The 14,254-nt window shown below is 41.7% G+C and overlaps 1 protein-coding gene and 1 long non-coding RNA gene across 2 annotated transcripts; one reads left to right on the forward strand and one right to left on the reverse strand.

Annotated features, from left to right (window-relative positions):
• Positions 1-8,793: 8,793 nt before the first annotated feature.
• Positions 8,794-12,436, reverse strand: LOC128504436 (acyl-coenzyme A thioesterase 1-like). Its single transcript, XM_053474462.1, has 3 exons — positions 11,763-12,436; positions 10,310-10,512; positions 8,794-9,728 (listed from the first exon to the last, which is right to left on the reverse strand). Exons 1-3 carry the CDS (start codon positions 12,358-12,360, stop codon positions 9,129-9,131), a joined length of 1,401 nt encoding a protein of 466 aa, XP_053330437.1. The 5' UTR covers positions 12,361-12,436; the 3' UTR covers positions 8,794-9,128.
• A 635-nt stretch (positions 12,437-13,071) lies between these two features.
• On the forward strand, positions 13,072-13,309 carry LOC128504438 (uncharacterized). The gene is made up of 2 exons (XR_008355454.1): positions 13,072-13,177; positions 13,208-13,309. It is a non-coding gene; the product is annotated as an uncharacterized LOC128504438 (long non-coding RNA).
• The last annotated feature ends 945 nt before the right edge of the window (positions 13,310-14,254 follow it).

The raw sequence follows: 14,254 nt of genomic DNA on the forward strand, positions 1-14,254 counted from the left end.
CCCCAGATATGTTTTATGGCCCCCTGATATAAGACAACGCTAAAATAGGTATAAAATTATATGCTTTAATAAATATAGACAAAGAAGAATAGATAATACACAATACAATATATAGACATATATAGACAATACAAACAATAAATCAAATATTACAGCACAGACCCCCACTGACTGACAGAGAGGAGAATCCAGGTCCCCTGCAGCTCTGCGGGGCGGTCTGGATTCTAGAGTTATGATCCGAACTCTATTTGAGGTCACATAATAGAAGGAGGGGAGTTTTTCAGGGCATTTGCTCTGAAAAAACTAATTTTATAAGTCGATTCAACTAATCGATAATGAAAATCGTTAACAATTTTTATAATCGATTATTATCGATTTTATCGATTCGTTGTTGCAGCCCTACTGATAATGCTCTTCTAGTAGAAGGTTTGGTAGGTTGGGCTGTAGAACACTAATACCTAGATAAATGTCACAAAAAATACAATCCATCTTAGAAATAAAATTAAAATATTATTTATAATAATAATATAATATCCAGCCACAACCCTCCGTTAACTAGTGTTTCTCGTTGGTCATTTTAAATATTAGCAGATATGCTCTGATCGGCATATGAGGTGGCGTTTGTGACGAGCTGAATACATTCTACCTTTCTATTTAGACTATTTATTATTATATAAAACACTTCAGAGATGGTCTCATTTCCTTAAACAAAGTGTGTTACTTGTTTACAGATGACTCCTGTTAGTCAACATACATTATCCACAATATAAGTTGCATGTTAATGATGCATAGAAACAATGAAAATAAAATCCACAAAGCATTCGCTAACACGGATCTGAGTCATAGGGAGTAAATCACATACTATTAAGCGGGTCACATGGAAATGACAGGTTAAGTAGGAGATGATCACACACAGGAAAGTGATGCCTAGTATTAAGTCAATTTTAACTCATAAAACATTCACATTAGTAACGGCCATACTGAATTCAATGAGAGATCTTAAGGAACAAAATATTGCCGTCATTGTGTTTAGGAGAAAACTGTATAATGTGACGGACTCGTCCCTTCAGGCACACCGCTGTGGATATTATACAGCCCAACCACCTGTCTCTCTGGAACCCAGTTTCTATGTTATACCCCTTTTTCCTATTGCCCCGACCCAGAAGCTGCCCTCTGCCGTCCACATCGCCAGGCCCAGTACCAGGACATACAGGTTTTACTTTTGGAACTGCTGGGCGGCTAGAATAGCCTCCTGCCCCACTATGGGTACCAGACAGGATTATCTCCACAGGGCTCCTGCCTGACTATCGGTGGAAGATATCCACCGATAATCCCTTTATCTCCCCTATTGTTCCTGGGAGACCTGAATCCCCCAGCTAAAGGGGGCGGTTATGTTACTCAGACGTCTCATTCTGTGTGTTGATGTGATTATGTGGATATATATACCTGTGTCTGTGTACAATAAAGCGTTCTTAATGTTATACCCTACACTGAGTCTCGGCTAGTGACTGGGGAACCGGGGAAAGTGTGTGTGTGTCCCGGGCTAAGGGAGCATAAGACAGCGGAGGTAGTCGGTCGGACTAGCCAGATCCGTGACAGTGACATTTTATAACGCCACTGAAGAAAGGATGTGTAACTCCAAGCTAAACAGAGTTTTTTTGTTATCTCATCTTGATCATAAGCTATTCCGAGCCGGTCCTTACATGGGTCCCGGATGCATGCTTTACAAGTAGCGACCACACAAGAGTAGCACGGTTATGAGCTACACGCAAGGCAAGCTGGACACAGGGTAAATGAGCTGCATGTGTCTGCCTGGATTTGTGCATGTCCTGGTATATTAGTATGTGATCAAACATCCTTGCAAAAGATACTGAATTTCCTAGTCTTGGGTTCATTGACTAAAGGTAGAGTTTGCAAAAAATAACGGCAAAATGGTCCAGAATGGTAACAAGAAACTCCAAATATAAATACAGAATACAAGTATAACATGGTTTATTGTGGCTTTTCTTTAAGGTACACAGTGTTTTGTTTCACAGAGGTAAATAAACAAAACAAAAACAAATCCTACTCCATCTTGGGGACTATCTATACAACATATTTCCTAACTATCCAGCTGGCCAGCTAATCCAGTTCAGGGCTATAAACCAAATAGTCACGGCAAGTTAAACACAAAAGCTTTTAAAACTGTAACTTTTCCTTAGACTCTCAGGGCCTCAGGATTAACTGCCTCTCTCCTTGTTGTCAGACCCTTAATGCCTCCAGAGGCTGACCCTTAAACATTGCAGCGCAGGTAAATTGGATCCACCTGAAAGGGCTGACTTCCATCTATGAACCCTTTCATGCTAGGAATATAGAGCGCTCCAACCTGCTCCTGACATAGAAAGCCTCTCTAACGTTGCCACAATATATATATATATATACACACACACACACATAAAAATATAAAACTAAAAATATAAAGCCTTAGTTGCTAAACAAAAACACAGTTATGGATGGAGCATTGTGATGTGTAAGAAAAGAGCATTTAAATTGGTTTACAGTATAGTGTCAGTATGCAGAGAGAAACCGGTCAGGTCACTTGTTACTTACCTGCAGGCTGTCTTCTATTGTCATGTCAGTTCACATCTATCATCTATCATGACAATAATCCATTCTAAGAAATAAAAATAGAATGTTTTAAGTTCAGTGAGGAAGATCTCTACTAAAATGTACTAATCAGCAAGAAGCTAAGGAGACAACATTAAATGCTTCATCTCCATTCAAGAAGACCTTTATAGGTCACATTTCAGATCCATTGCACTCTCAAGCAGGTTCATGCAAATACACCTTAGCAGTTACAATGGCAAAAAAAGAACCTGCTTTGGAATTAACAGCATTTATGTATAAAGCTGTCTAAAAATAATGAACAAACTAATAACATTATTGCATTGTTCTTTTTCATATTAAATGCACCATCGAAACATTCACAATGTGGTTTGGAAAAACATGTGAAAGTATGTGAACCCCTATTATAATCGCTTCAACAAAAGTTAATTGGAGTCAGGAGTTAGCAAACCTAGAGTCTAATCAATGAAACAGGACTGAGGTGTGCGTTAGATCTACTTTGACTTTTTGAGTTTGCTATTCTGCTGATGTGAACCATGCATCACAAAAAAAGAAAGGGTTACAAAAGTAATGTCAAAAAGTTTACATATTCATCAGTCCACAGTTAGACAAATCGTTTATCTATGGAGATGATTTAGTACTGCGGCTACTCCCGATAGAAGCGGGCATCAGCCAAAACTACAATCCCATAAGGAAGAATGGTCTAAAGGTCCTCCTGAACCTTGATCCGTGGCTACCGGAAGAGCTTGTTTGTGGTTATTGCTGCCAAAAGAAGGTTTGACCTGTTATTAAATCCAAGGGTTCATTTACTTTTTCCACTAGCACTGTAAATGTTCAATGGGTGTGTCCAATAAAGACATTAGAGATGATCATTTAAGCCCTATAATCTATTTCCCTTGGTTGCTGTGAAGCAATGGTTTGGCAGTGCTTGGTAATATTTCACACCTGATCTATAGCGTTCTTCTTTTTTTCTAGGCAAACCTATTGTGCTGAAGGTGTAAGATTCCTGTGAAATATATATATATATTTATATACCAATGCTGGATCCTGGTTCTAATCACATAGATTCCTGCACATTCCACCTCATCAGAAAATGGGATCCAGAACTAACTGTCCATCTAGAGGTAACATGTTCACTATAACTTAAAAATATGTAGAAGCAAGTTTACATCAATAACGGTCTAACTATTCTCCTAAAATCTCAAAGAGTTTACATATTCACCAGTCCACAATTAGACAAATTGTTTAAAAATAGATAGGACTTAGTACTGTGGCTACTCTCCCTAGAAGTAAGCGCCCAGCCAAGATGACTCCAAGGGCACAATACAGAATGCTCAGTGAGGTGGAATAAAAAACCTACAGTAACAGCTAAAGGTTTGAATGAATCATTGGAACTACCATAAATCTACCATATGCTAAAAACTTAAGCTGAATTTTCCTGGAAGAACACGCAGCACTGCATATGGTATAAAAAGGGCACCACAAACCAACATGAAAACATAATCCTAATGTTGAAGTATGGCGGAGGAAGTATCATGATTTAAGGCTGCTTCACTGCCTCAGGGCTCGGGCAGTGCACCATCATCGAGGGGAGAATGAGTTCCCAGGTTTATCAAGTTATCATACAGGATAATGTTAAGATAGCTGTCCGCCAGCTGAAGCTTAGTAGAAGTTGTGTAATATAGCACAACAATGGCCCTAAACCTCAAAGTAAATCTACTACAGAAAGGTTTCACATAAAGAGTCCCCCAGTCAGGGCCCACACCATAACCCATAAGAGATACTGTGGAATGACCTCAAGAGACATCCTAAGAATATGACTGAGCTTAAGCAGTTCTGTAAGAATGGTCTAAAATTGCTCTTGAACATTGTTCCGCAGGTCTGATCCGGAGCTACCAGAAGAGCCTGTTTGAAATTATTGATGACAAAGGTGGATCGGCTAGTCATTAAATCTAAGGGTTCACTGACTTTTTCCACCGGCACTGTGAATGTTTAATGGGTGTGTTCAATAAAGACATTAGAGATTATCACTGCTTGTGAGTTATTAGCATAAGCACGTTGTGTTTGTCTAGACTTGTGACTTAGATGTAGATCACTTTATATGAACTATTAATGCAGAAAATCAGGTAACTCTAAAGGGTTTAGTTACTTTTCTTGCCACTGTACCCTATGAAGGAGTAAGCTGAACTGGCACAGCCTTCATAGACTGCATTAAATGGTGCCGTACACTTTTAAGTGGTATGATCTAATATCCCAGCACCCCATAGTGGGGATAAAGGATATATAGGTTGCGGATGGTATCAGTTATCACTTCTTCCCATTCGTATATCTAGGATTTTACCCGCGCTGTACCTATTCAGTGGAATTCCTTACACCTGACTTTGCCCTAATTATTCTAACTTTAAATGCTCCTTAAAAAAAACCCACCTGTTCAGAAAAGCAATAATCAGTTCTCCATGCTGAAATAAACCATTTGTTCTCCTCTCCACCATGCCATTGACACCATGCCACATTACGCTCACTATAATCAATTCTTGCACATACAAGCTCTCTCCTTCTGTCTCATTTCCCCTCTAATAGCTTGCAAGAGTATGGTCTCCTCTTTCAGTACCAGTATGTCTTATGTTAGGGATTTTGTATATTGGGAATTTTAATGTTATTGTTCATTTTCACACTCCCCCTATTTTAATAGCGCTAAGCAATCTGTTGGAGCCCTTTAAATAAAATGCAATATAATTTTGAGTTGCCTAGTGGAACAGAATTTTTATAGTGTCTGTAAAATGAACTATTTGCGAAATACAACTTAAAACTTTTGTGATGTATTCAGTGACTTTAAAAGTCACCCAACAGATTTTATACACAGGCACAGACTTATCTTATTAAGTAAGTTACCTTACCAAATATGAAAGCTCCAAACCCAAGAAAAATAAGTCATTTCACTTAATCTGTAAGTGAGACACTAGACAGACAGCTGTGATATTGTCACGTTCTGCCTGGCTGCGGAGCTGCATATCTGTCTTGCTTTAGTTTCTCTGCTTTGCTTCGATCCATTCCTGGATTTCCTTTTGCTTTGTTCTGATCTTCCATTCCTTGCTTCTGCTTCAGCTCTGTTTCCTTGATAAGGTGTGCACCACAGGTTTGGTTTGTTTTGTATCTTTGTCTGCAAAGACAACCCTGGATACTCAACACCCAGGTGAGTGCGGTCAGCCTGCAACCAGGCCCTGTTCAACTCCACTACTGCACCGTAACTCCTGCACACAATCTTTGGGCGCGCTGGGTTCTTTTAGTCATCTGCTTGGACCCAGTCCGTTACAGATATTGACAACTGTGCAACCTAAACAAATACAAGTAATAAATCATAAGAAAGCAAAACACAGAAAAATATATTTTGGTTACTAAAGTAAATATGAACAATTATCTATTAGGAATTGTTAATCAAAGAGCCCAAGATTTAACAATTGCAAAGATGATATTATATCTATGATGAAGTGGCTTCAGGAGGGGGCAGGGTTGGCCAAGAATGGGGCGGGGCTAGCTCCAGGCATCATTAAGCTCCAGGACAAGTGGGTGCAGAACTGGGCGGGGCTAAATGCTGCTTCCCCCACCCAGATAAAGAGAAGTGGCTTGGAGACCCAGGAGAGGAGCCCTTCACCCAGAGAATAAATCTTGTTTTTTTTTTTACATATTTTGAATGTGTCTGATTGTCTTTGGATTTTTCTTGCTAATAGAGAAACGGAGGTGTTGTGGTTAATGAATACCTGTGCTCCTTGTAGATTGATTTATGCAATTCTAATTAGTGAAAGATTCAGATTTATTGTTATTTTTTATTATTTATTTACTGGGATCTATTCGCTAAATGTAAAGTTGACAGTAGAGTAGTTTCAGGAACACATTATGTGTGTCTTTGCGATCAAAGGTGAATCAGAATTTTATACCGAAGAAAAATTTTTTTTGCTTATGACTAAAGCATCATACCTTATGCTCTCAAGTACATGCAATGTACAACCAATCTTACTACTCAGCATATGCAGTATATTTATTTAACTTGAGGTGGTTCACCTATTAAAATTTGGGAAAGGTATTTTTGTGTTGAGCCTGTACAAAGTGGTGGTCCTGTTTAAATTATTAGGTACAAGGACCAGCATTCCTTTCAGCCAAAATTTAGAATAGAAAGGAGGAAGCATGATAAGTGTGTGACCCCGATGTAACTGCCGATCAGATTCAAAACGCAAGCACATTGTGAGAATGAATCGAATGTGGAGATCAGGGAGGGACTGGTGACAGCCGTAGAGTTTATAAACAGCTTGTACATGGGTGGAACAGGTATATTGTTACACTTTGAATCCTTTTTTGAGTGTTCATCATTTTCAGATCAACAGCATTATGAACAGTCTTTTGCCTTTTTTCAGCGGACAAACCCAAAACATGTATTCTATAATTGGTCGAGCATTGATAACCTAACGCCTAAGCTATTCGCTACAAAGTGACATGAGAATTTTGAGCAACTCAATGAGTCAACAAAGGATCCCAAACATGCACTTTTTACCCATCAAAAACTGACATTTTAAGTTGTCTTCCCCCTGTACAAATCAAATTAGGTATGGTGGGGGGAAAGGTGTGAAAACCGTAGGTAATAGCAGGCATCATTAAACGTTCATACATAGATATAGAGGCAAAAAAGGTGATCATTGTTAACCTTGTTTGCATGCACCTACCCAGAATCCCTTGCAGTAGTGGTAAAACTACATGATTTCTGTGGGAAAACAAGTCTTCTGGCTTGTCTGGTGGATGCAGAAGACTGTTTAATAATACACTCAAACATATGTGCACATACAGTACATACATGTCAGGGTCCTACCTCACTCCCCCGTCGACGGCACAGGTTTTCCCCCGATGGTGGGGTCGCGGGACGCCCGGGACTTCGTCCGCGTACCACGCGGCTCCGGCTTACTACGGCCTACGACAGGCCGCATCCCCGGACTCCAGTGCGGCGGATACCGCACGGGAGAAACGCCACACGTGGAGGGATGGCGGGGAGGCGTGGTCAGCGCCTCCAGTAATGATTTACTCCTGGTCTCATTACTTGATTGTTCAAGTCTCTACCTACCTGTTTTGCTGAGACCCGTGCTACACTTGTATGCTGATACCCCTTTATTGGATTTACTGGACTTTTGACCTCGGCTTGTTTATGGACTTTGATATACCTCTCCTACCCTTGATCTCGGCTTGTTTAATGGACTTTGCTATACATCACCTGCCCTTGACCTCAGGATTGCTACACGGTACAGTTTATGCCTTTTTCTATTCTGTGGAATAAACTTGCTGATATTCCTGATATTGCCTGTTTGCCTCTATTGCACATCTGGTGCCTCACTGCGCTACGCTCCAAACCCCGCATACCCTACAATACAGCTGGAAAGGTTGGGTAGGTCTTAAAAGCATCTAAAATTGACAAATATCAAAAAGCGAAAAATGTATAGTAGTTTATTGCATAATAAAGTCAACTTTTGTTTATAATGTGATTCACGGTGTGTGAATATATGAGCGTTTTTACGACTATTTATAACATGAAGCAAAATGTATTTGTTTATAAAACTAACACCATTCAAATAAAATGTCCCTTAAAAGAAAGTCCATAAATTCTTTAACAATTGTATTCGAAATTTCAAAGATATAGTTGGTATTTAACAATATCAAACATATAAAATGTGGCATTATACAAAAGGGGCAGTTATGATTAATGGGGTGTTTAGGGTTAATTTAGGGGCAGTTAGGGTTGATGGGGTGTTAAGGGTTAATTTAGGGGCAGTTGGGGTTGATGGGGTGTTAAGGGTTAATTTAGGGGCAGTTATGGTTGATAGGGTAAATTGAATGGCGAGGACTGAGGGTTAATTTAATTAATTTAATAAGGTTAACTTAAGGTGCAGTTAGAGGTAAAGGGGTGCAAACTAAGGGGAATCAAAATCCTGGGGATTAACCCAGTACTTATTTACAAAAGTATTGTGTCAGTCTGCTGTGAACGAGTCTGAATCTATGAGGGCACTATGGCATATCAGGGGGTATAAGGCATATAGGGTATATAAGGCATTTGTGGGAGGCAGTGTGACATTTTTGGGAGGTAGTGTGGCAGACCTGGGCTCAGATGTGCATAACTGGGGGGCAGGTTGGGAAATAAAAACAAGAAACACATTTTTATCAAAGTTTTTTTTTCTGCCGTTTGTTTTTAACATCCAGTTATTTTAAATAAATGAAAAATTGACATTTATTTTTTTATCCGATTAATCGAAAAAATAATCGGCCAACTAATTGATTATGAAAAAAATCGTTAGTTGCAGCCCTAGAAGCCACCTAGATAACAGCTTCTTCAACAATGGTACCAATGGCCAGCTGGCCTACCCTATTAGGTTACTTTGTATCGGTGTGAGAAGCTGAGAATGTTCACGTTGTTGGAAAGGAAATCTTTCTACAAATCTTGAGTGAATGTTTATGAGGTGTAATCATCTTTCTTTTAAGATGGAAGTCTTCTACAAATGGCTTTGTATTGGATTATATTGTGTTAAATGCTTCCTAAAAAAGCTCTGGATTTTCTGCCATGCAGCCTCTTGTGCCCTGGCATGCCCCACAAGCTGCCCACCCCATAAAAATGGCAAGCCCAAGAGCTTGTGATAAGAGGCACGACACAATGGAAAGTACGGAGGCTCTAGCAGGTGACCAGCACCAGGGTAGCAATGATACTCTGCATTCTTTCCATGTTCTTTAAGGCGTGTTACTAGCTGCTCACTATAAAGTGCACTTTGCCAATTCTTGTCATCAGATCCACTGAGAATGAGGAAAGAAGCATGGGATTTTTCAGCTGGGATAAGACATTCTTGATATGTAGGATCCACTGGATCATCCATGGCATCTGAAAAATCCATGGCCCCAAAGTCTGTAAACTTAATCTTCTCTGTGCTAAATGCCAGGCCGGGCAGGGTGAAGCCATCACATGGCAAAGGAGCAAAGGTGTTGGCATTGCAGCCTGAGATACTGACAACAGCCTTGATGCCAGGGAGGAATGTGGCCATGGTAAGTGCTAAATCAGCACCCTTTGAGATGCCTATAAGGCCAATCTCTTGGTTGTTGACCTAAAAAGACACAGATACAGTCACGCGCTGCTTAACCAAATAGTAAAACTTTTTTGTATTGCAATTTTCATTGTGGCATTTTCAACAAATACTGTAGCTATTGTAATATTTTGTTTAGATGTGTCTGCAATATTGCAAGTTCTATTTTTGTGCTAGCACTGTGTGTTGTGTGAGTGTCTGTCAAAGTATTGTGAGTATGGACTACCAAATGCATTTACATATGTGTGGCCCATATAGGTGCCTACAGACTGAAAACGGCCTTCCGCCCAGTTGCTCTTCATTATTTTTGTTTATGGGATTTCTTTCCCCTATTTACAATAAGGTGTAATAATCTCAGGCCACTCATATAAATGTCTGAAGATAACCTTAACCCTAATTATGTGCTTTACTGGGTAGTGCTACTGGCCCCATTAGGAAACCCATTTTTTATTAAAAAAAAATATTAACTTGTCGAGATTGGCATCTTGTAGCTTGCTGGCCAGTGTGCTTTGGCCAGGAATCAGACAGTATGTCGGTGTTTTATCCAAATGTTAAGAACGTGTGTATGTATATGTATATATATATTAAAAAGTAAAAAATACCTTTGGGTGACGACTAAAAACCTGTACTGCTTCCCTAAAGTATCCCAAGTGGAGGCCACCAAGGTCTTTGGGGAGATCATCATAATCAAAATAGGCCAATGCCATAGTCAGGAATCCTCTGCTGGCTAGGAGGCTGGCTCTATGCTCCATGAGTCCTCCTCCAGTTCCATATAGGTCAATTATGGCAGGAAATGGGCCAGGTCCTATGTGAGAGAGAGCAAATCTCCTGACTAACCTTACTCCTCCAGAACTACTTGAAACATAGAACCACAGGACTAATTTATCCTACTTATAGCCCCTGTATTTGGGCAAATTGTTTCTACTGTCCATTTAAATTATACTTTCCTCTGAAGTTGATACTCTCTGTATCTCCCCAACGCTGTGACCGTCTTCCAGTACTCTCTGTATCTCCTAACACTGTGACCCGCTTCCATTACTCTCTGCATCTCCTTAACACTGTGACCCGCTTCCATTACTCTCTGCATCTCCTTAACACTGCGACCCGCTTCCATTACTCTCTGTATCTCCCCAACACTGTGACCCACTTCCAGTACTCTCTGTATCCCCTAACACTGTGACCCGCTTCCTTTACTCTCTGCATCTCCCTAACACTGCAACTCGCTTCCATTACTCTCTCCATCCCCCATAACACTGCGACTCGCTTCCATTACTCTCTGCATCCCCCATAACACTGCGACTCGTTTCCATTACTCTCTGCATCTCCCCAACACTGTGACCTGCTTCCAGTGCTCTCTGCATCTCCCTAACACTGCGACCCGCTTCCATTACTCTCTGCTTCTCCCTAACACTTTGACCGGCTTCCAGTACTCTCTGCATCTCCCCAACACTGTGACCCGCTTCCAGTACTCTATGCATCCCCCTAACACTATGACCAGCTTCCAGTACTCTCTGCAGTTCCCTAACACTGCGACCGACTTCCAGTACTCTCTGCATATCCCCAACACTGTGACCCACTTCCAGTACTCTCTGCATCTCCCTATAACTGTGACCCGCTTCCAGTACTCTCTGCATCTCCCCAACACTGTGACCCGCTTCCAGTACTCTCTGCATCTCCCTAACACTATGACCGGCTTCCAGTACTCTCTGCATCTCCCTAACGCTATGACCGGCTTCCAGTACTCTCTGCATCTCCCTAACACTGTGACCCGCTTCCATTATTCTCTGCTTCTCCCTAACAATATGACCAGCTTCCAGTACTCTCTGCATCCCCCATAACACTGTGACTCGCTTCCAGTACTTTCTGCAGTTCCTAACACTGCAACTGGCTTCCAGTACTCTCTGCATCTCCCTAACACTGTGACCCGCTTCCAGTACTCTCTGCATCTCCCCAGCAGTATGTAGAATTTCCGCATTTCCGCATTTCCGGAATAGTATGGCCCACTTCCGGTACTTTAGATCTCCTGGGTAGAATCAGTCGGTGGATTTTACTCACCTGGTGGCAGGAAGAGGCTGGCCCGGACCCTGCCCTCCCTCACTGGGATGCGGCTCACTCCCTCCCCCATGAAGCTCCTTTCCTGGGCGGCCGTGGCCAGCAGCTTTCCCCGCGGCTCGTGACTCTCGTATAGCGCGAAGTCTACGCGCTGCGGGCTCTGCACGTCCTTCCTCAGCAGCCTCCTGAAGGGAGTCTGGGGCTCCATGGCCCACAGGAGCCCCTCGGGCTCTATACCGGTGAAGCTGCCACCGTCCAGGGCCGGGGATCGGCTCAGCTCCAGCTCCCCGCTGCTCCCTGCCCGGTAGCGGCCCACAGAGGTGAAGGTCTCCCCGCCTTCGTCAGTCAGCGCGGCCTGGAGGGTGACCTCCTGCCCGGGGCTCAGACCGGTCACCTTCACCTGCAGCGGCTCATCGAAGAGACAACGGCCGGGGGACACCTGCAGGGACACGGCCATGCTGCGGCTGCACACGAGGCGGGGTATTAGCTGCAAAACAGCTGCTCGTGGAGCTACAAAGCCGGCCCCGATCATCCTGCCGCCCTGGCTGATAAACCTCAGCCAACAACACACTGATCGAGTATCATTAACAGTTAACACCATCGGTGCCAGAGGGGGCAGGATGGCTTTTAGAATGTTTTATAATATCCATTACTGTGCCCTCTATAGCGAATTGACTTAACTCATATATATATATATATATATATATATATATCCTCAAGTACGGATAGGCCTTCTTTTGAATACTATTTTTGGATGTATAATCTATAATTTCAAATTATATGTTAAAAATTAACATTTTTGAAAATTTACTTAGGGCTTCTTATACGAGATCTGTGCCACTGATGAGGAAAAAAAACCCTCTGGTCAGATCACCAGAGTTTTGTTTATTCTCACTTTAAAAAAAAAAATATATATATATTTTTAGCAGGAACTCTTAAACATTTGTTTCTGGTGGTGTCAGCCATGTTGCAAAGCGTCATTACATGAGACCCTGTCAACCTGATTACCCAAATCCCGCAAGTGCGAGAACAATAAATGTATTATTTCATCCTAAAGCTCATGTAGGATATTTTCTCATATATCCTTATGTGGTTAAGGGGTTAAACATTGCAAAGATAAACCAAATAGTTTTACAGGTAGGTCCCTGTAAGGAAAGAAAAAAAAAAAGTCTAAAGTACCTACATTTTCAGTTAATCATTACCGCAGTTGTGAGAACTCTATTACCGGAGCATAGGTCAACAATATGGTATTACTTAGAAAAGCTCTACTATTGGAGAGGGGTACAAGGTTAAGTGTCTTTGCATCTCTTTAGTAGGTGCGTGCATTCAGTCTTTCCTGCTCAGGTTGTATCGCGTCACACAGCTAAAAGCGCCTGCTTTTGGTTCACCTCACTTTATATAGGAAAAAATATCAATATGTGTTACGCTCAAGAGATAAAGTGGAACAGCACCTTCGAATATTAAACCACAGTACATCCGCCATGGTGCTTCTCCATTACTACATACTAGCAAGCGCCATAGTAAGTAAACCAAAAACCCTATCGCAAAAATTAGAGCAAAATCTCACACTCCAAATCGTTGTGTCACTGGTTGGCAGTAAATATATGAATTCCAATAAAATATAGAATTTCATAAAGCCATTGTGATTGCAGAACTTTGGCAGTGTTTTAAACAGCCATGTCAGTTTGGGTTTTCAAGTCAAGTTGAAACAGGACAGGACTTTATGAAATAAACACCCATGACCTGTCATGACAACCCGCTATCAGCTGGGGGGAATATCGGGTACTCTTCTGTTGTGTTAGGGGCAACTGCATAGGATTAGTGAAACGGAGAACCAAAGACCAAGAGAGGGTCTATTCGGTCTGAGGTGTGCCGTGACCAACGTACCAGGTAGGCCTATAGTGGGCAAAAGAAGAAGACGCAAAGTTAGTCATGCCATAACTTTATTGATAAACAAAACATGACAATATGAATACCATAAATGAATAACAAGCTTAGAGAACTAGTGACGTGAAGGCATTACGCATCTCTGATGTTGGTTGAGGGATATACAGAGATAAACAGGAGGAATTCCACCTGCCTAGCTTTTTAATTACTTGGGCTGGAACCTTATTCTTAGATGCCGCTGAGGCAGCCCCGATTCGAAAAGAGTGACCCGAATATGCAAGCGGGTTAAGGCCAATACTTGCAAGTAGTAACCTCACAATATCTGACAAATGTGACAGACGGCTCCCTGTGGAAGGGCAAAAGAGGGCTGTTGCCCGGTTTCCCAGACAAAAACACCAACAAGGCTCCCAGGACTGCAACAGGGCACCAAGCAGAATTAGTAGGAAAGAACATGATTCGCGTACTTGGCCCGGACTGATTGGTTTTCATATGCCCGAGGGATAGAACGAAATAATCAGCAACGGGACATAAATCCGAGACCTTCAGAAATGACGTAGAATAAGGTGTCGCGGCCAGTTCCCCAGGGCGCATGAATCCATAAAAAGCTA

Source organism: Spea bombifrons, chromosome 9 (genome assembly GCF_027358695.1).
Source record: "Spea bombifrons isolate aSpeBom1 chromosome 9, aSpeBom1.2.pri, whole genome shotgun sequence".
In the NCBI taxonomy this organism is placed as follows: domain Eukaryota; kingdom Metazoa; phylum Chordata; class Amphibia; order Anura; family Pelobatidae; genus Spea; species Spea bombifrons.